Here is a 23,149-nt window from a genome sequence, read left to right as displayed (position 1 = left end):
TGGTCTGTCAGTAGCATAAATTAAGTGAATCGTTCCAATTATATGGTCAGCACCTCACGTCAAAGTGTGTGTGTGTGTTGTTAATGTCTTGGTTCTACTCTCTCACTGGGACATTATTCTGTACCATGGGTGTCATGTGTCGACAGGGGATTGGGCCTCAATATGGGAGCACATTGATTTCTTTGATTTTTTTGTTGTTGTTGTTATTTCTGGGGTTAGAAAAGACTTGCATGTGTAGACAAAGAGATTATATTAAATCCCAGAAGATAACATGAAAGTATCATACAATAACTTACATCCAATTGTGGTCCTCTGGAGAAAAATCTGGCCAATTGATTGTGCATGAACATACGTGAGGAACCTCTCAACCTGCTGCAGAGACTGTGAACGTCCTTGTGTTAGTGGGAACTTGTGGGGGTGTTATTATATTTATAATTTAGCCTTTCTCTTTTGATGAATGTTAATGTGCTTCCTATCTAGTCGGGATCTAAACTACTAGACTCAATGAAACAGTTAGCCCTMTGACACCAAGCTACTGCACCTCTATATTAGCTAGCAGCTAACCAATGCTCTCCCTCTCTGTGGTGTATGTGTGTGTGAAAAAGAGAACTGTCTGACAGCAGAAGAGATGAAGCAACAAAGGCCCACGGTGTCGGTAGGGCTAGGTGAAGTAACGTAAATTATAGCTACAGTGGAAAAACGTTTCTTTTAAACTGAAAGAACCAGGAAGTAACTGTTACCACACTATTTCCTATCCATACCAGGGAAATACTAATGGAAACAGTGACGTAAAATACATGAGTAGGCCTACCAAATATTTTACAATAATACAGCCCTAGTAACTGGTTGAAAATGTAGTTCAACCTGGTTTACAATGTCAATGTTGCATTTTGTATTKTCATGATTGAATAAACTCTCAATCTGCTGTTTGTGAGCTAGGCACAGACAAACCCAACCATGTCCATGTCAAAATAATTGACCGTTGTCTGGATAACAGCTTGGCTAGCCCACCGTTAATATTACCATAAGACCCGTCTTTAAAACCCACATATTTGAGCCCACATGCTAGCTGTTAGGCTAATCTCCCMAGCCTTCCCCTGTAATACTCCTGTAGCCTGCCTCCCCCGCTGTATCCCTCTCCCAGCACTAAGACAATGAATGAACCTGGGAAGGAAATAATGTGTCTTTCATAACTCCCCATGCAAAGTATTTAGACATGAAGGCCTGCCTTACAAAGGGGCTGATTATGATTAACAACCCTGGCTGTGTTACCGGGCCCTGGCTGGGTGCTGGGGGAGAGAGGAAGGCTGGAGGAGAGAGGAGAGAGCAAGGCTGGGGGCTGGGGGAGAAAGGAACAGGGCTGGGGGCTGGGGGAAGAGAGGGAAGCTGGGGAGAGAGGAAGAGAGCAAGGCTGGGGCTGGGAGAAAGGAAGGCTGGGGGCTGGGGGAAAGAGAGGAAGGCTGGAGGAGAGAGGAGAGAGAGCAAGGCTGGGGGCTGGGGGAAGAGAGGAAGGCTGGAGGAGAGAGGAGAGAGCAAGGCTGGGGCTGGGGGAAGAGAGGAAGGCTGGAGGAGAGAGGGAGAGAGAGCAGAGGCTGGGGGAGAGAGGAGAGAGAGCAGGGCTGGAGAGAAAGGAAGGCTGAGGAGAGAGGAGAGGGAGCAAGGCTGGGGAGAGAGCAAAGCTGGGGGAGAGGAGCAAGGCTGGGGAGAGAGGCGAGAGAGAAGGCTGGGGGAGAGAGAGCAAGGAGGGGGGAGAGAATGAGAGAGAGCAAGGCTGGGGAGAGAGGAGAGAGAGCAAGGCCGGGGGAGAGAGGAGAGAGAGCAAGGATGGGGGGAGAGAGGAGAGAGAGCGAGGATGGGAGAGGAGAGAGAAGAGAGAGAGAGCAAGGCTGGCGGAGAGAGGAGAGAGCAAGGCTGGGGGCTGTCCTTGTGGGGACCTAAAATTTACTTTACTTAAACCCCCTAAACCTTTACCCATACCATAACCCTAACCTTAACCTGTAACCCTAACCTTAACCTAGTGTGGTGTCACTTCAGATAAGACTGAATACTGTTTCCACTAGTATTTCCCTGGTATTGATAGGAGATAGTGTGGTAACAATAGTTACTTCCTGGTACATTCAGTTTAGAAAGAAACGATTTTCCACTGTAGCTATAATTTACGTTACTTCACCTAGCCCTACCGACACTGTGGGCCTTTGTTGCTTCATCTCTTCTGCTGTCAGACAGTTCTCTCTTTCACACACACGGATACACAGACACACAGGAAGTACAGAAACAAGCACCGCCAGCTCTTCTTCAGTGTGTCATACCGTTGTTCTGCTTCTCAAGACCGATAAGGAAGTTATTAAGCTAGTCTCTCACAGACAGACAGAAGGGGAATATCCCCTGAGAACACACTGAAGTCTAGTCTAGCTCCATTACCGTAGAGTAATGGGTTATATACCTTACGTGTATTGTCTTTTTGAAGGTTTGCTATATAGAATGTCTGATCTCTATGCTCTTTGTCTATCCCCTGTCTCTGTACAGCCTGTCACAATGCCACTTCTCCATAACATTAGCTAGCTCCAATTATTTCTGATGGAGAAAACTTCTTTTCAGAACACGTATTGGCTGTCATGGAAAACCTCTGTTCACACCCTGTAATCACACTGTGGGTCGAGCTGAGCAGCAGAAGTGTTTTTCTTTTATTATGTTTCCGTTTTAGTACATCCTGCTCTTAAAGAACTAACACAACCCACACAGTAGTGGAGAAGTCCAAAAGTTACATTGCTGTGATGCCAAATGTATTCTGTACTAATCTCTGTGGACTACACTGTTTTATAAAGACTTTTCTATATTAGATTTGAGATTCAGAGCAACGGTCTCATAGATTCTAAAGGGCCTAGTTACATCAAGGCACACAGCTCACCTAGAGTAATATGTATACCTTTTGTCTTAAAACAATCTGTTGTAAACCTCCCTATGTGTGTACTGAATTTCTCTGAGACCAAATGCAGAAGATACTCCTGGCCCTTTTTCAATAGAGCATCAATTTTCATAAATTGGTTTCTGAATACTAAACCATTTTTATTTATCTCTCTCCTCTCTTCTCTCTCTCTTCTCGCTCTCTCTTCTCGCTCTCTCGCTCTCTCTGTCTCTCTTCTCTCTCTCTTCTCTCTCCTCGCTCTCTTCTCGCTCTCTCTTCTCGCTCTCTCTTCACGCTCTCTCTTCTCGCTCTCTCTTCTCGCTCTCTCTTCTCGCTCTCTCTCTCTCTCTCTCTCTCTCTCTCTCTCTCTCTCTCTCTCTCTCTCTCTCTCTCTCTCTCTCTCTCTCTCTCTCTCTCTCTCTCTCCTCTCTCTCTCTCTCTCTCTCTCTCTCTCTCTCTCTCTCCTCTCTCTCTTCTCTCTTCTCTCTCTCTCTCTCCTCTCTCTCTCTCTCTCTCTCTCCTTAGTGCTGTATTGATAACTATGAGGAGATGGTGAAGATCATGTTGAATCGTGGAGCCAGTGTAAACGCCAAGGACAATGAACTGTGGACGCCGCTACACGCTGCTGCCACCTGTGGACATGCAGGATTGGTCAAGGTCCTCATACAACAGTAAGATACTGGCTCTACAAAGTTGAATAATTGCTGATTACATATAACATTTCAGCTGTCCATATATATGTCTTGTATTTGTTTATTTATGTCAGATCTACAGGTAACTGCCAAAGATAAAGGAAACACCAACATAGTGTCTTAATAGGGCGTTGTGCCACGAGCCGCCAGAACAGCATCACGGCACCTTGGCATAGATACTACAAGTGTCTGGAACTCTATTGGAGGGATGAGACACCATTCTTCCAAGAGAAATTCAATCATTTGGTGTTTTGTTGATGGTGGTGGGAAACACTGTATTAGACACCGCTCCAGAATCTCCCAGAAGTGTTCATTTGGGTTGAGATCTAGTGACTCAGCAACCTTGTCTCATAGTTTCAATTCGAAATTTGCCGTAATTGGATTAACGTACATGTTTTACCCATTTGATTCCGCCTGGATACAGGGTTACAACAGAAACGACTCAAAGGGTTAAGTTTAGATATGAATTAAAATGGTTAGGGCTGTGGTTCGGGTGGAAGGCTCAAAATAAAATGATAAAAAACAATGCACTGTTTCCATTAACCTCGATCATCAAGTKCTCTCCCTGCTTGAATTGTGAACTGCAGTGGTCTAAGCAGTGCTCATTTGGCTCTGATCCTCGTGAGTTTGAGCCCAGTGGTGTGCCATCTCACGGTTGGGATGGTGTTCTTCAGCTTGCAAGCCTCCCTCTTTTTCCTCCAAACATAACGATGGTCATTATGGCCAAACAGTTCTATTTTTGTTTCATTAGACCAGAGGACATTTCTCGAAAAAGTACGATCTTTGTCCCCATGTGCAATTGCAAACCGTAGTCTGGCTTTTTTTATGGCGGTTTTGGAGCAGTGGCTTCTTCCTTGCTGAGCGGCCTTTCAGGTTATGTCGATATAGGACTCGTTTTACTGTGGATATAGATACTTTTGTACCTGTTTCCTCCAGCATCTTCACAAGGTCCTTTGCTATTGTTCTGGGATTGATTTGCACTTTTCGCACCAAAGTACGTTCATCTCTAGGAGACAGAACGCGTCTCCTTCCTGAGCGGTCGGACGGCTGCGTGGTCCCATGGTGTTTATACTTGCACACTATTGTTTGTATACATGAACGTGGTACCTTCAGGCGTTTGGAAATTGCTCACAAGGATGAACCAGACTTGTGGAGGTCTACAATTTTTTTTTTATTAGGTCTTGGCTGATTTCTTTAGATTTTCCCATGATGTCAAGCAAAGAGGCACTGAGTTTGTAAGTAGGCCTTGAAATACATCCACAGGTACACCTCCGATTGACTCAAATTATGTCAATTAGCCCATCAGAAGCTTCTAAAGGCATGACATCATTTTCTGGAATTTTCTAAGCTGTTTAAAGGCACAGTCAACTTAGTGTATGTAAACTTCTGACCCACTGGAATTGTGATACAGTGAATTATAAGTGAAATAATATGTCTGTAAACAATTGTTGAAAAAATTACCTGTGTCATGCACAAAGTAGATGTCCTAACCGACTTGCCAAAACTATAGTTTGTTAACAAGACATTTGTGGAGTGGTTGAAAAACGAGTTTTAATGACCTAAGTATATATAAACTTCCGACTTCAACTGTATATAACCAGTTTAAAAACTTACTTCCTCAAGTATTTCCTTTATTTTGTCAGTTACCTGTATATTATCTGGTCAAAGTACTCATCAGCTGTATATGTATGTTTCTGCTCAATCTGTATATCTTTATAAAATGTATGACACTTAAGCATGAGTAAGGGATTCCATTAGAAATGGAACCCACGACCTTAGGGTTGGTAGCGCCATGCTTTTACCAACTGAGCCACACTTTTATATGTATCCCTTACGTTACCCAGTGGAGCGGATCTGTTAGCGGTGAACTCTGACGGCAACATGCCCTATGACCTGTGTGAAGATGACCCTACCCTGGACATCATCGAGACCGCCATGGCCAACAGAGGTGAGCAACACATTGGTGTATTCTTTAGGGAGTCCAACTGAAGTAGGAATCTCTTTGTCAAGGGACGCCTGACACCTGAAGCCGTCGTGGTTGACTGAATCGTCACTACCTTTTGACACTTCATCTAAATTAACAATTTTGATATGAAGAAGTGGTTCCGCTTCACGTTTGTACGTATCTACATCTAAGCCTTCATATTTTAAGACAACCCCTCTAATCCAGTTGTTTGGATATATTAGTTAGAATTTGGTCCACAAATGTACCCACATTTCTGTTGTATGTAAATAGTGTTTGATTAGTGAATGCCATAATGTAGTTATTTTGTTAGATACTACTCCCTATTAGCTGAAATCTTATTTTTTTCACAGCCATTTTAGCTAGCTGTTCGGACCGAACATAGCATTGAATCATGGGAATTTGTTGAGCTGTACAGACGTTGCTTCCACAGAGTTTCTGAACCCAGAGTCTTTCTGGAACGCTTGTGAAACACACCAAGCAGACCAGTCCGGGGTTTGGGGTTTGACAAGTCAATGAGAGAAGTGAACAATTCTTCCTTAGTTGTTCATTTTATCGAAATCTAAAGGTACAACGTAGATCAGAGCGAATGTCTTAAGTAGTCGAACATGTTATTACTCCAACCTCGTGAAAGTGACAAACTGACACGTTTTCAACTTTATATCGGGGGACTGCCTTTGATGGGCTGCACATGCTCAGTTCGGCGCGAGACGACAGTTTCTATTGGAGAAGCAGTTTCTGCTCTCTTCATACTGTACTGTCTTTGTTGCCTCTGTTCTACCTCACGGACACGAGAGAAGCTTTAATCAAGTTAAGTTCTTCCCAAAGTGTCGTTACAGCTGTAATTCAGACAAAGACATGTTCCCATCACAAGTGTATATATACTCCACTGTAGACACTCCTCCTTCTCTACAGTCCTTACATCTTCTGGTTGTACAGGAAGAGGGTAATAGGATAATAAACCACTATTTCTCCCTTCAGGGGATCTGACCTGACCTCCTGACCTCAACCCCTCCTTCACCTAATCCACAGATGTCCTCTCGTATCACCTATCGCATTCCCGTGACTCTCTCCCGTCCACCCAGAACATTCCACAGCCCACTCTGTCTTTCTACAGATCTCACTCCTTTATATACTATCTGTCTGATCTATCATGTCTTTAATATCTCAATGTTCAAAGTTTACCCAGAATACAACAGTCCCTCCTCTGGAACAATAGCGTCCTAATGTTCAATTTATATACACTTGGAAATTACTTCTAAATGGACAAACAATGATAATAAAACATGATAAAAAAATAAAAATAAAAATATATGATTATAAATGAACAAGCAATGATAACAGACATTCCCTGTGAGGTTTACAAACTCAGAGACTTATGACCACTGTCCTATGATCACACCATACACAATTTTATTTCCATCTTTCATCACACAACAAAATGCCATTCCAGCTGTATCTGCTGTCTTGTTCCATGTCAGATGGAACGCTTTTTGTTTCTCCACTTTCTCCTTCTGGTTCCTGAGAGAGTGATAACATAAGATTTGGAAATTAACAAAAAGTCACACAAAACATAACAGTATTAACAATGTGAAAAGCTATGCATAATTATATATGCATGAAAACCACAGTCTGAGACCATGACAATTCCCACTCTCTCTTCCCCTGACTCTATGCCTCCAGGACACTTTCTGCTGGGTTCCACAAAAATCAAAGCCCTAAAAAGCTTCCTCATGCTTTCACCCAGTCTTCCCCTTTCGGCCCCAGGTTCCAAGAGGTGTTCCCAAGTCATGTCAATTTTCACTTTGTTCCCCTTCTCCTTGTTCCCCTTGTTCCCCTTCTCCTCCATTGCCACACCCCTACATCCCATTGCCACATGCCACACCCCTACATAACTCAGCACTGTATATGCTTTCACATCAATGCTTTCAGCATGTTGTTTAGAGAACAATTACCACAACATCTATCCTCTTTCATATGATGCATTAACCAGTAAAGCAGCTCACCCAACTCTACTATCATGTTTAAAGTAGCTTCCAGACCCAACCCATCTGCATGTCTTACAATGGAATCTAGTCTCTCTCTCTTTCGCTCCGCTTTCTCTGTCATGGTGTCTTCAAGCTCACCCATTATGCAGCTGGACCTCACTTCACGTGAGAACTATGCACCCACTGAGGAGAGACATGACGATCTTTACCGCTGCAGGTGCTGTAAGGAGTAGTGTGTGTGGACCAAACCAACGCTGTCCCAACACCCCCGCCTGGTGTATCTTGATGTACATTCAATCTCCAGATTTCAGCCCGGGCCCTCGATTATCTCTGCTTTCACCTGAGGATATAAACATTGCAACACATGGGTCATTTCCTGACAAGCTAGACTCTCCTGTTATGGCAAGATCACTAATTTGTGACATTTAAATAACAGCCTCCCCTGTACTTCCATCGGTCTCCCAGTTACCAGCTACCAATCCATGTGACATGAGTCCTCATAAACTGATATCCCTACAATGCTACTATATTAACCGCTGCTACTTCAAACATGGCCCGTGACTATAGTCTCACAATACCCCTCATGTGTGTAGTAGTCCAGTTCCATGCTATCAATATAGCATCCTACGCTACTAGTTACTGCTCCTTCAGTTACTGTCCCTACGGCTCCTTCAGTTACTGTCCCTACAGCTCCTTCAGTTACTGTCCTTACAGCTCCTTCAGTTACTGTCCCTACGCTCCTTCAGTTACTGTCCCTACAGCTCCTTCAGTTACTGTCCCTACTGCTCCTTCAGTTACTGTCCCTACTGCTCCTTCAGTTACTGTCCCTACAGCTCCTTCAGTTACTGTCCTACGGCTCCTTCTGTTACTGTCCCTACAGCTCCTTCAGTTACTGTCCCTACAGCTCCTTCAGTTACTGTCCCTACAGCTCCTTCAGGTACTGTCCCTACAGCTCCTTCAGTTACTGTCCCTACAGCTCCTTCAGTTACTGTCCCTACGGCGACTTCAGTTACTATCCTACGGCGACTTCAGTTTACTGTCCCTACTGCTCCTTCAGTTACTGTCCCTACGGCGACTTCAGTTACTATCCCTACGGCGACTTCAGTTACTGTCCTCAGGCGGCGACTTCAGTTACTGTCCCTACGGCGACTTCAGTTACTGTCCCTACGGCGACTTCAGTTACTGTCCCTACGGCGACTTCAATTACTGTCCCTACGGCGACTTCAGTTACTGTCCCTACGGCGACTTCAATTACTGTCCCTACGGCGACTTCAGTTACTGTCCCTACGGCGACTTCAATTACTGTCCCTACGGCGACTTCAGTTACTGTCCCTACAGCTCCTTCTGTTACTGTCCCTACGGCGACTGCCGTGAGAATAACTCTTGCATGTAATCTGTCAAATGTTCACCTGCTGTTAGACATTGGGAAAAAGATGAAAGATTTGGGAAAAATATCCAACCGAGTCACAGGTGTCCTGAAAGTTTACCATAGTGTCTGAAATGCCACCACTATCTCCTCTACTCTCACCATGATCTGGGTATGTATAATGTTCAATTAAATCCCCATATTGTGTACAGTTAGCTGTCCTCCCTCTCCTATGAGTTATCTCCTGTAACAATATACAGTCTCTGGGAATGATACTCCTCTATCATTACATCTAAACCATAACACACTAGTCACTACTCCTAATGCATTCCTACAGTTATAAACATACTCAAAACATTCTCAAATCAATTAGTCAACATATCAGTCCCTCTGGAACAATGATCACTCTTATTGTTCCACGAAACCTAAAAAATATATTGACTTGAAAAGTAAAGAGAAAAAAAAGTACATGTTTAATAACTTAGCACCACCCATTGATGCCATTTAACATTACAATTCTGAGTACAAAAACGTTCATGGTCATCCCAAGCTATCATCCAGTGATTCCCTAACAAACCACCTCCCTTTAGGATGACACTTAGAGATAAGGTTTCTGGAGACTCTCTCGGCCAAATACATTTTAACAGCGCCCCCACCCCTCACCGTTCTGTAGCAATTCTCTCTCGCTGTATCCAAATCATAACTAAAACATTTTAGAAATGATCCAACCCAATTTTAGAATGACAGTCCTTAGTGCTTAATATGAGTCTAGGACTCTAATTCCAGCTTCTCAATTTAGCACACATCATCCCTGTTAGAACGTACATTTATAAACTATCTTTTATTGCCGGTAATAACTCTTCTCATTTACAGCCCCTCTTTGTCACTGTTGTCCTGTCACAAGTGGCCTGGTAATGAAAGATCAGTATCCTCAATGCTTCCTTAGTCTAAATAGTTCTCAGTGTGTAGACCCCCCTCCCACCACCCCCCTGTCCTTCACCTGGCACTTATTATTCTAGTGTTTCTTCTTAAGATATCGTTTACAGTTCATCTTCCCAACGGCACATGTAACTTTTGCCTGTCACATTTCATGGCCCTTGATAATGTCCCGATTTTTAATATCCAAGTAGATGCCTCCGTTTCTCCCACGTACACGAGTCTCTCACCTGAGCCGTTCTCTCACTCCACTCGCGCTCTCAGCACTACCGCCCCGGTTTTATGGCTCAGACTCAGATAGAAGTGATAGAAATCACTGTCACATTGCACGGCCTTCGTGGTTCTTTCTTCAGCCGGTTAGGGAGGGTTTTGAGGTTCACACACACTGTTTGTGGTCCATGATAACCTCAAAAAAACACAGATCATAACAACAGTTTAGTTCATTTCATTTCTGTTTCAGTAAATCCAGACAAGCATTGACTATATGACAAATTATTACATTAACCTTGTCTTAATAACATTATCTCTACGACAAATGTCAAAAAACATAACATACTGTTACTGCTAAAACCATTTTTTTAATTAGTCCATACTCTCTTATTCTACTGGCGACCTCTCGAAAGAGTTACCAGATCATGAAGTTAGCACCCTAACCCCTCGCAGAATTCCCCACTCCAGGATCCCAATCTGGTGAAATTTGTATCGAAACAAAAACACAAAATGTAATCAGCAATATGTATATCACAGTCCATTTGAAGTAACTGTCATCCCTTATTAACATATATTTTCCTTTTCTATATGCAGCCTGAACACAGTACCTCTGTATATTTACCCAACGACCAGGACCTCAGGGAACTGGTAATTTACCCCGTCGAACACGTGATTCAAAAACAACATGTTAAATAAAAAATAAACTAATTTGAATGGGGAAATAAGGTTTGAGTAGATTGCTGAATCTTTTAACCATTCCACGTGGTTAAACTCTTAGACTATCGATACCGACAGAATAAGAACAAGTCTTTGATATTAATTACTAGTCTGCAGCTAGGAATTCGGTATCATTGAGCGCGAAGACCGACAACCACCGAAACACCTATCCATAACGACATGAATGAATGTCACTCTGAACTATCCATTCTAACCACGACAGAGAGAGAGAGAGAGAGAGAGAGGACGGAAACTCTCCAACAGAAACTAACTTTTCAACAGAGATCCCGACGACACACTGAGCGTAAATATATATATTGATTGCAATTATTCACGAATGAGTGAGCGTTCATGTGCAAAGGATTAGCATTTCAATTGTTATAATTATCAACTTTGTAGTGTCTCTTATCTTTCGCGCCCTTATCAGTCCCTCTGTCTAACAAGCCGCCATGCCAGTTTAGCCCACTAGGGCACATTCTCCTATCATTTCTTTGTAACCATATCTACTTTGTTTGTTTGTGTTATGCATTTCTGTCAGTACTTAGTTAGTAAATAAATTATTTTAAGACAATTGATGTATGGATGACTCATAGTGAAGAATGGGTTCGTGCAGATAACCAACAATTTACGACGTTTGGAATGAGACTAACGTGAGGTAAAGAATAATTCATTAATCAGAAGACTAAGTGATCAGATATTAAAATATCTGAAAGTTATATTAGGAAAATTATAATCTGTGTAATCTGAATATTTTCCTTGGTGCCCCGACTTCCTAGTTAATTACATTTACATGATTAAGTAGTTTAATCACGTAATAATAATTACAGAGAATTTTTGATAAAGATTCATCTTCAGTTTAATGATGCCAAAGACACGACACTTGTCTTCCTATTTCCACATAATCTGCCATGGTTCACCACCCTAACAGGGCACAAAACTAACCTCCCTTTCACACACACACCCTGCACTCTCACAGCCACTGCGACTGGGCTTCTACCCTCTCGTTACAGGTTTAGCAGGGAACCAACCCCACCCAGAATTTACCCCCTAGGATTTACCCTACAGGTACTAGCCTGCTCGAGTTTACCTTCCGGGACTCACCCTTTACTTTATAGTACTAGCAGGAACCAACCCACTAGGGATTTACCATTTACTTTATAGTACTAGCAGGAACCAACTCTACCTAGGATTTACCATTTACTTTACAGTACTAGCAGGAACCAACCCTACTAGGGATTTACCATTTACTTTATATACATAGCAGAACCACTCTACGTAGAGATTTACCATTTACTGTACAGTACTAGCAGGAACCAACCCACTAGGATTTACCATTACTTTACAGTACTAGCAGGAACCAACCACTAGGGATTTACATTTACTTTACAGTACTAGCAGAACCAACCACACTAGGATTTACCATTTACTTTACAGTACTAGCAGGAACCAACATACTAGGGATTTACCATTTACTTTACAGTACTAGCAGGAACCAACATACTAGGGATTTACCATTTACTTTACAGTACTAGCAGAACCAACATACTAGGGATTTACCATTTACTTTATAGTACTAGCAGGAACCAACATACTAGGGATTTACCATTTACTTTACAGTACTAGCAGGAACCAACCTACTAGGGATTTACCATTTACTTTACAGTACTAGCAGGAACCAACCCACTAGGGATTTACCATTTACTTTACAGTACTTGCAGGAACCAACCTACTAGGGATTTACCATTACTTTACAGTACTAGCAGGAACCAACCCACTAGGGATTTACCATTTACTTATAGTACTAGCAGGAACCAACCCACTAGGATTTACCATTTACTTTACAGTACTAGCAGGAACCAACCCACTAGGATTTACCATTTACTTATAGTACTAGCAGAACCAACCCACTCTAGGGATTTACCATTTACTTACAGTACTAGCAGGAACCAACCCACTAGGATTTACCATTTACTTTACAGTACTAGCAGAACCAACCCACTAGGGATTTACCATTTACTTTATAGTACTAGCAGGAACCAACCCACTAGGGATTTACCATTTACTTTACATGTACTAGCAGGAACCAACCCACTAGGGATTTACCATTTACTTTAAGTACTAGCAGGAACCAACCCACTAGGGATTTACCATTTACTTTACAGTACTAGCAGGAACCAACCCACTAGGGATTTACCATTTACTTACAGTACTAGCAGGAACCAACCCACTAGGGATTTACCATTTACTTTATATACTAGCAGGAAACCAACCCACTAGGGATTTACCATTACTTTACGAGTACTAGCAGGAAACCACCCACTAGGGATTTACCATTTTTACTTTATAGTACTAGCAGGAACCAACCCACTAGGATTTACCATTTACTTTATAGTCTAGCAGGAACCAACCCACTAGGGATTTACCATTACTTTAAGTACTAGCAGGAACCAACCCACTAGGGATTTACCATTTACTTTACAGTACTAGCAGCAGAACCAACCCACTAGGATTTACCATTTACTTTATAGTACTAGCAGGAACCAACCCACTAGGATTTACCATTTACTTTATAGTACTAGCAGGAACCAACCCACTGAGGATTACATTTACTTTACAGTACTAGCAGGAACCAACCCACTAGATTACCATTTACTTATAGTACTAGCCAGGAACCACCTACTAGAGATTTACCATTTACTTTATAGTACTAGCAGGAACCACCCACTAGGGATTTACCATTTACTTTACAGTACTAGCAGGAACCAACCTACTAGAGATTTACCATTTACTTTTAGTAACTAGCAGGAACCACTCTACTAGAGATTTACCATTACTTTACTAGTACTAGCAAACCAACCTCACTAGGGATTTACCATTTACTTTGTACAGTACTAGCAGGAACCACTCCACTAGAGATTTACCATTACCTTACAGGACGGAGCAGGAACCAACCTACTAGGATTACCATTTACTTTACAGTACTAGCAGGAACCAACCTACTAGGGATTTACCATTTACTGTACAGTACTAGCAGGAACCAACCCACTAGGCATTTACCCCCTAGGACTTACCCTGCAGGTACCAGCCTGTACGAGTTTACCTTCCGGGACTTACCATCTACCATAACGTTATGACCGGTCGTTACACAATGGGCCTTCCCGAATTAACCTCAGGCTCTCCAGGTCCGTATCCCATAATTTGTTCAGCCTACGATTCTCATCTCCTCAAGATGTCAAAATGAGTGGAAACAGGTATAGGAACTAGCCTACCTTGGTTGTTGCCAGCTCTGCTCTACTGATCTGGACTCTTTGGTTTGACTCCATATCGTGGTGAACCCTGCCGACGCCGCCATCTTTTAGGTTCTAATGTTAACTCACGTAAATAACTCACGGATACTAGAGAAGCTTAACCAAGTTCTTCCCAAAGGGTCGTTACAGCTGTAATTCAGACAAAGACATGTTCCCATCATCACAAGTGTATATATACTCCACTTTAGACACTCCTCCTTCTCTACAGTCCTTATATATTCTGGTTCTACAGGAAGAGGGTAATAGGATAATAAACCACTATTTCTCCCTTCGGGGGATCTGACCTGACCTCCTGACCTCAACCCCTCCTTCACCTAATCCACAGATGTCCTCTCGTATCACCTATCGCATTCCCGTGACTCTCTCCCGTCCACCCAGAACATTCCACAGCCCACTCTGTCTTTCTACAGATCTCACTCCTTTATATACTATGCGTCTGATCTATCATGTCTTTAATATCTCAATGTTCAAAGTTTACCCTGAATAAAACACCTCCCTCAGAGGCACATGTTGCTAGGCAACCCCCCTGGACTTGCCCTGGTAGGCCCCGTCTAAAGCCAGTGTGAGAAACTTGCTCGCAAACGTTTGTGCTATGAAACTAAATAAATACTGCACTCTGAACCACAAAACGTCTTTGCTAGCGTCATGATAGTGTTGTTAGACAAAGAGAGTAAAGTGAACTTCAAAACGTGATGTAGTTTTATTGGAATTTGCAGCTGTTTCTAAGTAATGAATCTGCTAGCTTTTGAAATAACTTACTCATCCTTTAATTGTCTTGACTTTTCTATAAGCCAGAGGAGATAAAGAGTACACAATATTCATGCATATTTATATACTGTCCTGGTTACGCAGCCACCATAGTTGCTGGAACCATGCTGGAAAGGGTGAAATGAATGAAAAACCGACAAAGGGCGAGGACAGTGCGGTTTATGTTGACAAGATAGTCTGAACAGGGTATCGGTCTGTCTCAGTGTGGCTGGCTGACTGACTCACTGAGTGTCTGTCTCTGTTTGCCTGCCTAACTGACCGAAATCACTTCCTGTATGTTTGATTGACAGGCATCACTCAGGAGATGATCAATGAGACCCGGGCGTCTGTAGAGAGGAGGATGATGGGAGATATCCAGAAGCTGCTGACGGAGGGAGAGGACGTCAACCACCATGATTCACAGGGAGCTACTCTGGTGAGTTTATAATATAGTTAAGCAATAAGGCCAGAATTGGTGTGGTATATTGCCAATACAGTGCATTCGGAAAGTATTCAGACCCCTTCACGTTTTCCACATTTTGTTATGTTACAGCCTTATTATAAAATTGATTAAATAAATGTTTTCCCTCATCAATCTACACACAATCCCCCATAATGACATAGGGTTTTAGAAATGTTTGCAAATGTATTAAAAATAAAAAACAGAAATACCTTATTTACATAAGTATTCAGACCCTTTGCTATGAGACTCAAAATTGAGTCTCAGGTGCATCCTGTTTCCATTGATCATCCTTTAGATGTTTCTACATCTTGATTGGAGTCCACCTGTGGTAAATTCAATTGATTAGACATGATTTGGAAAGGCACACACCTGTCTATATAAGGTCCCACAGTTGACAGTGCATGTCAGAGCAAAAACCAAGCCCTGAGGTCGAAGGAATTGTCCGTAGAGCTCTGAGACAGGATTGTGTCGAGACACAGATCTGAGGAAGGGTACCAAAACATGTCTGCAGCATTGAAGGCCCCGAAGAACACAGTGGCCTCCATCATTCTTAAATGGAAGAAGTTTGAAACCACCAAGCCTCTTCCTAGAAAAAAAAAAGAGGAAAGAAAGGGGGCTCTGGCTCCGGTCAAACTGAGTCAATCGGAGGAAGCAGGGGGGCCTCCTGTGGTCCGGGAGGTGAAACCAAGAACCCCGATGGTCCTCTGACAGAGGCTCTCTAGAGTTTCCTTTCTGTGGAGATGGGAAGAACCTTCCAGAACGGACACAAGCAACCGAATCCATTTCTGCAGCCACTCCACCATCAGGCCTTAATGTAGAGTGGCCATGACAAACAGATCAGACAAACAGACAGACAAACAGACACAGACAGACGACCAGACAGAAAGAAAGACACAGACAGAAGAAAGACACAACAGAAAAGAAAGAGCACAGTAAAAGCCCTCCTCAGTAAAAGGCAATGACGCCACGCTTGGAGTTTGCCAAAAGGGGCACTTCAAACAATATTCTCTGGGTCTGCATGAAACCAAGATTGACTCTCTTTGGCCTGAATGCCAAGCGTCAACGTCTGGAGGAAACCTGGCACCATCCCTACGGTGAAGCATGGTGGTGGCAGCATCATGCTGTGGGGATGTTTTTCAGCGGCAGAGACTTGGAGACTAGTCAGTGTCAAGGGAAAGATGAACGGAGCAAAGTACATAGAGATCCTTGATGAAAACCTGCTCCAGAGCGCTCAGGACCTCAGACTGGGGCGAAGGTTCACCTTCCAACAGGACAACGACCCTAAGCACACAGCCAAGACATCGCAGGAGTGTCTTGGGGACAAGTCTCTGAATGTCCTTGAGTGGCCCAGCCAGAGCCCAGACTTGAACCCGATCGAACATCTCTAGAGATACCTAAAAATAGCTGTGCAGCGACGCTCCACATCCAACCTGACAGAGCTTGAGAGAATCTGAAGAGAAGAATGGGAGAAACTCCCCAAATACAGGTGTGCCAAGATTGTAGCGTCATACCGAAGAAGACTTGAGGCTGTAATCGCTGCCAAAGGTACTTCAACAAAGTATCGAGTAAAGAGTCTGAATACTTATGTAAATGTGATATTTAAGTTGATTTTTTATACATTTGCAAAAATGTCTAAAAACCTGTTTTTGCTTTGTCATTATGGAGTATTGTGTGTAGATTGATTAGGGAAAAAAACACAATTTAATCCAAAATAAGGCTGTAATGTAACAAAATGTTGAATAAGTCAAAGGGTCTGAATACTTTCCGAATACACTGTATACCACGGCTAAGGGCTGTTCTTAGGGACGACGCAATGCTGAGTGTACACAGCCTGTACACAGCCCTTAGCCGTGGTATATTGGCAATATACTACAAACCCCCGAGGTGCCTTATTGCTATTATAAACTGGCTACCAACGTAATTAGACCAGTAAAAATAAATGTTTTGTCATACCCATAGTATGCGGTTTGATATACCACGGCTGTCAGCCAATCAGCATTCAGGGCTCGAACTACAAGGTTTATCATTTATAATATACCTACAAACTATAGATTATTGAGTCTATACATACAACCTATAGGGAGACGGACACAAGGAGGGAGAGGACATCAACCACCACGACTCACAAGGAGTTACTCTGGTGAGAGGGACATAGCCCCCAGAGTAGCAACACACAACTTTATTGTCCCTTTGTCTTGGACAACGACAAATCATATCCTATGTACACTAGAGAGCCCACACAGATACAGGCTGTGGTACAGTTGTAGAACAGGCACCATCCAGACAGCAACAAGGCATAGGAGGCTCCACCACTTCTGTGTGATGCATTTCCATCTCAAGATTGGGGCTTAAGATATCATAAATTGCTCGCAAGGATTTGTCACAATCTAATACAAAACGCAATTGGATCAAAATGGGAAAGGTACATTACATGATACTACCCCAAAATAACTTTAGTAAGCTTCAAGATTTACTCCCAAATGCCGTGATTGAAGAAGATTGTCATCCAGCTTCATGACTCTGTTAATCTGTGTTTGCCGTATGATGCTAACAGTGAAAGTAGAGCAACACAGAGAGAATCTAGACCTTTGGCAGAGAGGGACATTCAACTGGTATTATGGGCCCGTCCCAAACGGCACCCTATTTTCTATATAGTGCACTATAAAGGGGGCCATTTGGGCAGAATATGTTATGTAAGATGTGTTAGTCTTCCAATACAGTTTAGATTCATTATGATGCAGCATTATGTGACCTGCTCTTTGTTCCAGTAGGAGCTGAAAGGAATGTCAAGTAGTTCATGTGATCTGAAAATAAATAATGGTTGAATAATGGTTTTTGGATCAAAGGTCATATAACCAATCAATGACCACACAACGTGGACTAGTATTAATGCATCTAGTTTACTGGGAAAGGTCACCCTCGCACACAGACAGACACGGACAGACACACGCGGACGGACACACGCGGACGGACAGACACGGACGGACAGACGCGGACGGACAGAGAGAGACAGACAGACACAGACAAACAGACACAGACAGACAAACAGACACAGACAGACAAACAGACACAGACAGACAAACAGACACAGACAGACAGACACAGACAAACAGACACAGACAGACAAACAGACACAGACAGACAGACACCAGAACAGCAGAGCACAGAAAACAGACAAAACAGACAGCAGACAAACGACACACACCGACAAAGCAGACATTCAGACAAACAGACAGCAAGACACAACAAGACACAGACAAACAGACACAGACAAACAGACACAGACAAACAGACACAGACAGAAAGAAAGACACAGACAGAAAAGAAAAGACCACAGACAGAAGAAAGACACAGACAGAAAGAAAACACAGAAGAAAGAAGACAGACAGAAAGCAGAACAGACACACACACACACACAGTACAGAGAAAGAGAACAGACACAACACACAACACACACACACACACGACTGAGAAAGAGAGACAGACACACCACACCACACCACAAGACGAGAAAGAGAGACAGACAACACACAACCAGACGGTGAACAAGACACACACAACCCCAGACTTGAGAAGACAGAGACAGACACACACACAAACACACACAGACTGAGAAAGAGGACAGACACAACACGACACACACACGACGAGAAGAAAACTGGAGAAGAGAGACAACACACACACCACACACCACAGACAGAGAAGAAGAGACACACACACACACACCAACAGACAGAGGGAAGAGAGAGAGATCAAGCACATCACACAGACGAGGAAAGAGAGAGAGACACCCACAAGACAAGAAGAGTACACACAACACACACACACACACACACCACACACAAAACACCCACACACACGCACACCACACCACACACACAACACAACAGACAATGACAGACAAGCGACAGACAGACAGACAGCGAGCTAGACAGACGAGACAGACAGACAAGACAGACAGACAACAGACTACAAAGAAGACAGAAGTAGCAGACAGACCAGACAGACAAGACAAGAGAAGAGAGAGACACACACACACACACAACAGGGACACAGGCCAATCGAAGAACCCTCACACACACAACAATCAGCAGATCATCACACACACACCACCACACACATTGCCTTAGAGAAGATACACACGACACGATCTCACATCACTCACACGAACACAACAGGAGAGACACACTCACACCCCTCACACACACGAACACACAGACAAGAGAGCACACAACAACACACACGACACAACAGAGAGACAGCACCACACAAACATCAATCACACGACACAGCAGCACTCCGAGAGACCACACACACCCTCCACACACACACACACAAGATCAGCAGAGGACACACCAACACACTGCACAAGAATGAACACACACACACAACTACACACAAAGCAACACATGAGACAGAGACTAGCAACTTCGATTACCGATCACACACACACAACCAGCACTCCGTAGGTAGAAGAGACACAGCACACACACACACAGCCACACACACCACACAGATAAACACAAGAATCCAATGACTGACCAAAGACACAACCCCACGAATGACAAAGCACACACACACCACAGAATGAAGAGAGAGATATGAGATAACACACAAGAGAGCGCTGATTGAAGATGTCTAAAAACTCTGAGAACACTCCATAAGTGACGTGACTGTACGAGCCCAAACAGCAGAAGTTCCATAAGTTAGCAAGGAGAGGCAACCTAGGGAGGCCTAGGGAGGCCAAGAGGAGCCAGGGAGCAGGGAAGCAAAGGGAGGAGGCAAAGGGAGAAGGATGAACCATTCTATTGGCGACTCACCTTTCACTCACAGTCTGGGAATCTCACAAATCCTCACTAACCATGGTCACTTTAACAAAGGCAGACTCAGTCCAGCGCATATCCTAGTTACTCCTAGAATTAGACATTTGGTAATAATAAAGTTTACAACATATGTAATTCTTACATGTAATCTCATTTATTTAAGTGTAGATTTCATGAGATTAGCATGTGACTCATTCAGATTCCTTTTTTCTTGTGCCCTGAAAACACTAGATCATTCCACTCAAGGTTAATATTTCTCAATTTAGTGGCCCAGAGACGTAAACCGAGAAGCATATCACCGAAATCAACATAACATTTTGAAGTATCAGAGTTCAGCTTTCCTCTGCTATACCAGTGGTCCCTGATCGCAGCCTAGTCTGTAAGTTCTGAGGATACGAAGGACATGGTAATGACACAGAAGGATTCCAAGAAGCATATAATGATAATATACTATAATATAGACAAGGTAGGACATCTGTGCAATAAACGATTTTTGTTAAAGTAGCCAACCCACCAATATACCTAAATCAACATTCAAATCTGAAACCTGAAGAAGACCTGTCCACCTGCCCCAAACCCCTACCCTCCCCTCTGTACCTCTTCCCCATCAATCAGGGATCTGATTTTACCTCGTGGAATACCAAGGTGTAGTTACAATGAGAGTGAAAATTCACAGGAAGAAGAAGAGAAACTAGCAGTCGGTAACTGGACTCTCGGGTATGGGTGAGATGGAAATAACCTCATGCAGTCATATCAGATTCCATGTGTCTCTCTCCTGTCCCTCATGGCTAGCCTCCAACATAATGCAGCAGCCAATGGTATAGGTCCAGCGCCTGCATTGCGCATGTGAGAGAGGTGGGAGCCAGAATGATCCTAGAGAGACAAAGCTGTACGTCGATAGGACAGCCCTCCCTCTTTCACCGCTGCGCTGCGGGGTTCAGGTGAGACACACACAACCACATCAACACACTACATCACACACACATCCACCACACACTACACAACACCACACCATCACCACACTCCTCACACACACACCATCACACACACCACACCATCACAACACACAGCACACACACACACACCACACCATCCAGACATACTCTAGCACGCACGCGACCGCACACCACACACACACACACCTGAAAGATCACTGACGACAATGGCAGCCACTCCTCTGTAGCTCATGCTAAGGAGGTCAGGTGAAAGTAAAATACACACAACAAGGAGAGGAAACGCGAAGTCGTAAAGACACACACACATCAACACTGAAGCATGCATAAGTATAACCACACTCACACGACACCCCGACCAGCACACTCAATGCTCGTGACTTCCAATTCCCAAGCGATCCCACAACAAAAACATATTAGCCGTTCACAAACACTAAGGCCAACATAACATTGGGAACAAACATACGAGTATTCATACTTCTTATTATTTAACCATTGTATGTAGTAAAGCATAGAACCTAAATCTGTTATGAACAATATTAATTAATTTTACAATGGACGGGCCAATACCCCGGCAATACCCTCCCTTCAAGACCGGACAGATAATCGCTGGCCATTATGTGGCTACCCTATCATGATGCATATCAAATAAAACACACACCCACTCGTCTACACATTGTAATGAGGACTTGGTGGAACTGTATTATTCTTTAGGATTAGGTTTACTTAGTGTTCACTATCCGTTCATATTTCCCTGTGGTAAACGTTGACAGAGGACTCTAGGTCTGGTTATAATGACGCTGAAGATTGACAGTACGATCGCCAACGTGAACATGCACACAGTTCCTATGTCGTGTATGGGTTACGACACTTTTAAGGCTTGGATTGGCAGCTGTAGATGAGACAGAGCAGACAGAAGACAGACAGACAGACAGACAGACAGACAGACAGACAGACAGCAGACGACAGACAACAACAGATAGACAGACAGACAGGACAGATCAGCACAGACGCAGAAGTTCGCAGGACAGATTAGCTGAGGTTTGATTTTCTTTGATATACAGAGAGACAACAGAGACCTGTGGTTGCTCAAGATTGATAGGCGGAGACTCGACTACGCAATACTGTACAATTACGTGATATGACACATATAGAAGATCATTTCGAGTCATCTAATTTCACTTGTATGTAAACCATTATGCAGTATACAATGGTGACAAGATGATTCCTCCTGGGATACCTGGGATGACGGTGGGATATGTCGCAATAGATGGAACGCTGCTACGACGGTATCTAACAGTCGCAAACAAACTAGGAGTCAGCTCAGCAGGACACTAGGAGAAAGGAGCACCTGACTACTAGGGAGTCAACTAGAGGACTACTAGGAGGAAGAAGACACCTGACATCCAGGAGTCAGCTAGCAGACAAGCTAGGAGAAAGAGCAACCATACTACCAGGAGTTCAGCTAGCAGGCAACGTAGGAGAAGGAAGAGCAGCCTGACTACCGGGAGTCAGCTAGCAGGACACTAGGAGAAAGGCGCACTGACTACTAGGGAGTCAACTAGCAGGACACTAGGAGAAAGAGCACCCCTGACACTAGGGAGTCACCAGCAGGACACTAATGGAGAAAGGAGCACCTGACTACCAGGGAGTCAGCTAGCAGACACTAGGAGAAAGAGCACCTGACTACCAGGGAGTCAACTAGCAGGACACTAGGGAAAGGAGCACCTGACTACAGGAGTCAGCTAGCAGACACTAGGAGAAAGGAGCACCTGACTACCAGGGAGTCAGCTAGCAGGACACTAGGAGAAAGGAGCACCTGACTACCAGGGAGTCAGCTAGCAGGACACTAGGAGAAAGGAGCACCTGACTACCAGGAGTCAGCTAGCAGGACACTAGGAGAAAGGAGCACCTGACTACCAGGAGTCAGCTAGCAGGACACTAGGAGAAAGGAGCACCTGACTACCAGGGAGTCAGCTAGCAGGACACTAGGAGAAAGGAGCACCTGACTACCAGGAGTCAGCTAGCAGGACATAGGAGAAAGGAGCACCTGACTACCAGGAGTCAGCTAGCAGGAC

At 43.7% G+C, this 23,149-nt stretch overlaps 1 protein-coding gene and 1 long non-coding RNA gene across 2 annotated transcripts in view; one reads left to right on the top strand and one right to left on the bottom strand.

The window, feature by feature from the left end:
- LOC112069560 (protein phosphatase 1 regulatory inhibitor subunit 16B-like) overlaps positions 1-23,149 on the top strand; it is a 55,271-nt gene that overhangs the window by 14,626 nt on the left and 17,496 nt on the right. The window contains exons 2-4 of the mRNA XM_024136896.1: positions 3,431-3,576; positions 5,442-5,545; positions 15,144-15,268. Coding sequence (XP_023992664.1) covers positions 3,431-3,576; positions 5,442-5,545; positions 15,144-15,268 — 375 coding nt within the window. The remainder of the gene's footprint in view (positions 1-3,430; positions 3,577-5,441; positions 5,546-15,143; positions 15,269-23,149) is intronic.
- LOC112069559 (uncharacterized) lies at positions 6,951-14,135 on the bottom strand. The gene is made up of 3 exons (XR_002893757.2): positions 14,047-14,135; positions 10,081-10,256; positions 6,951-7,888 (listed from the first exon to the last, which is right to left on the bottom strand). It is a non-coding gene; the product is annotated as an uncharacterized lncRNA (long non-coding RNA).

The sequence above is a fragment of the Salvelinus sp. IW2-2015 genome, unplaced genomic scaffold, assembly GCF_002910315.2.
Source record: "Salvelinus sp. IW2-2015 unplaced genomic scaffold, ASM291031v2 Un_scaffold1047, whole genome shotgun sequence".
In the NCBI taxonomy this organism is placed as follows: domain Eukaryota; kingdom Metazoa; phylum Chordata; class Actinopteri; order Salmoniformes; family Salmonidae; genus Salvelinus; species Salvelinus sp. IW2-2015.
Note: the sequence above shows the minus strand (reverse complement) of the source record. Positions and strands in the feature narration are given on the sequence as shown.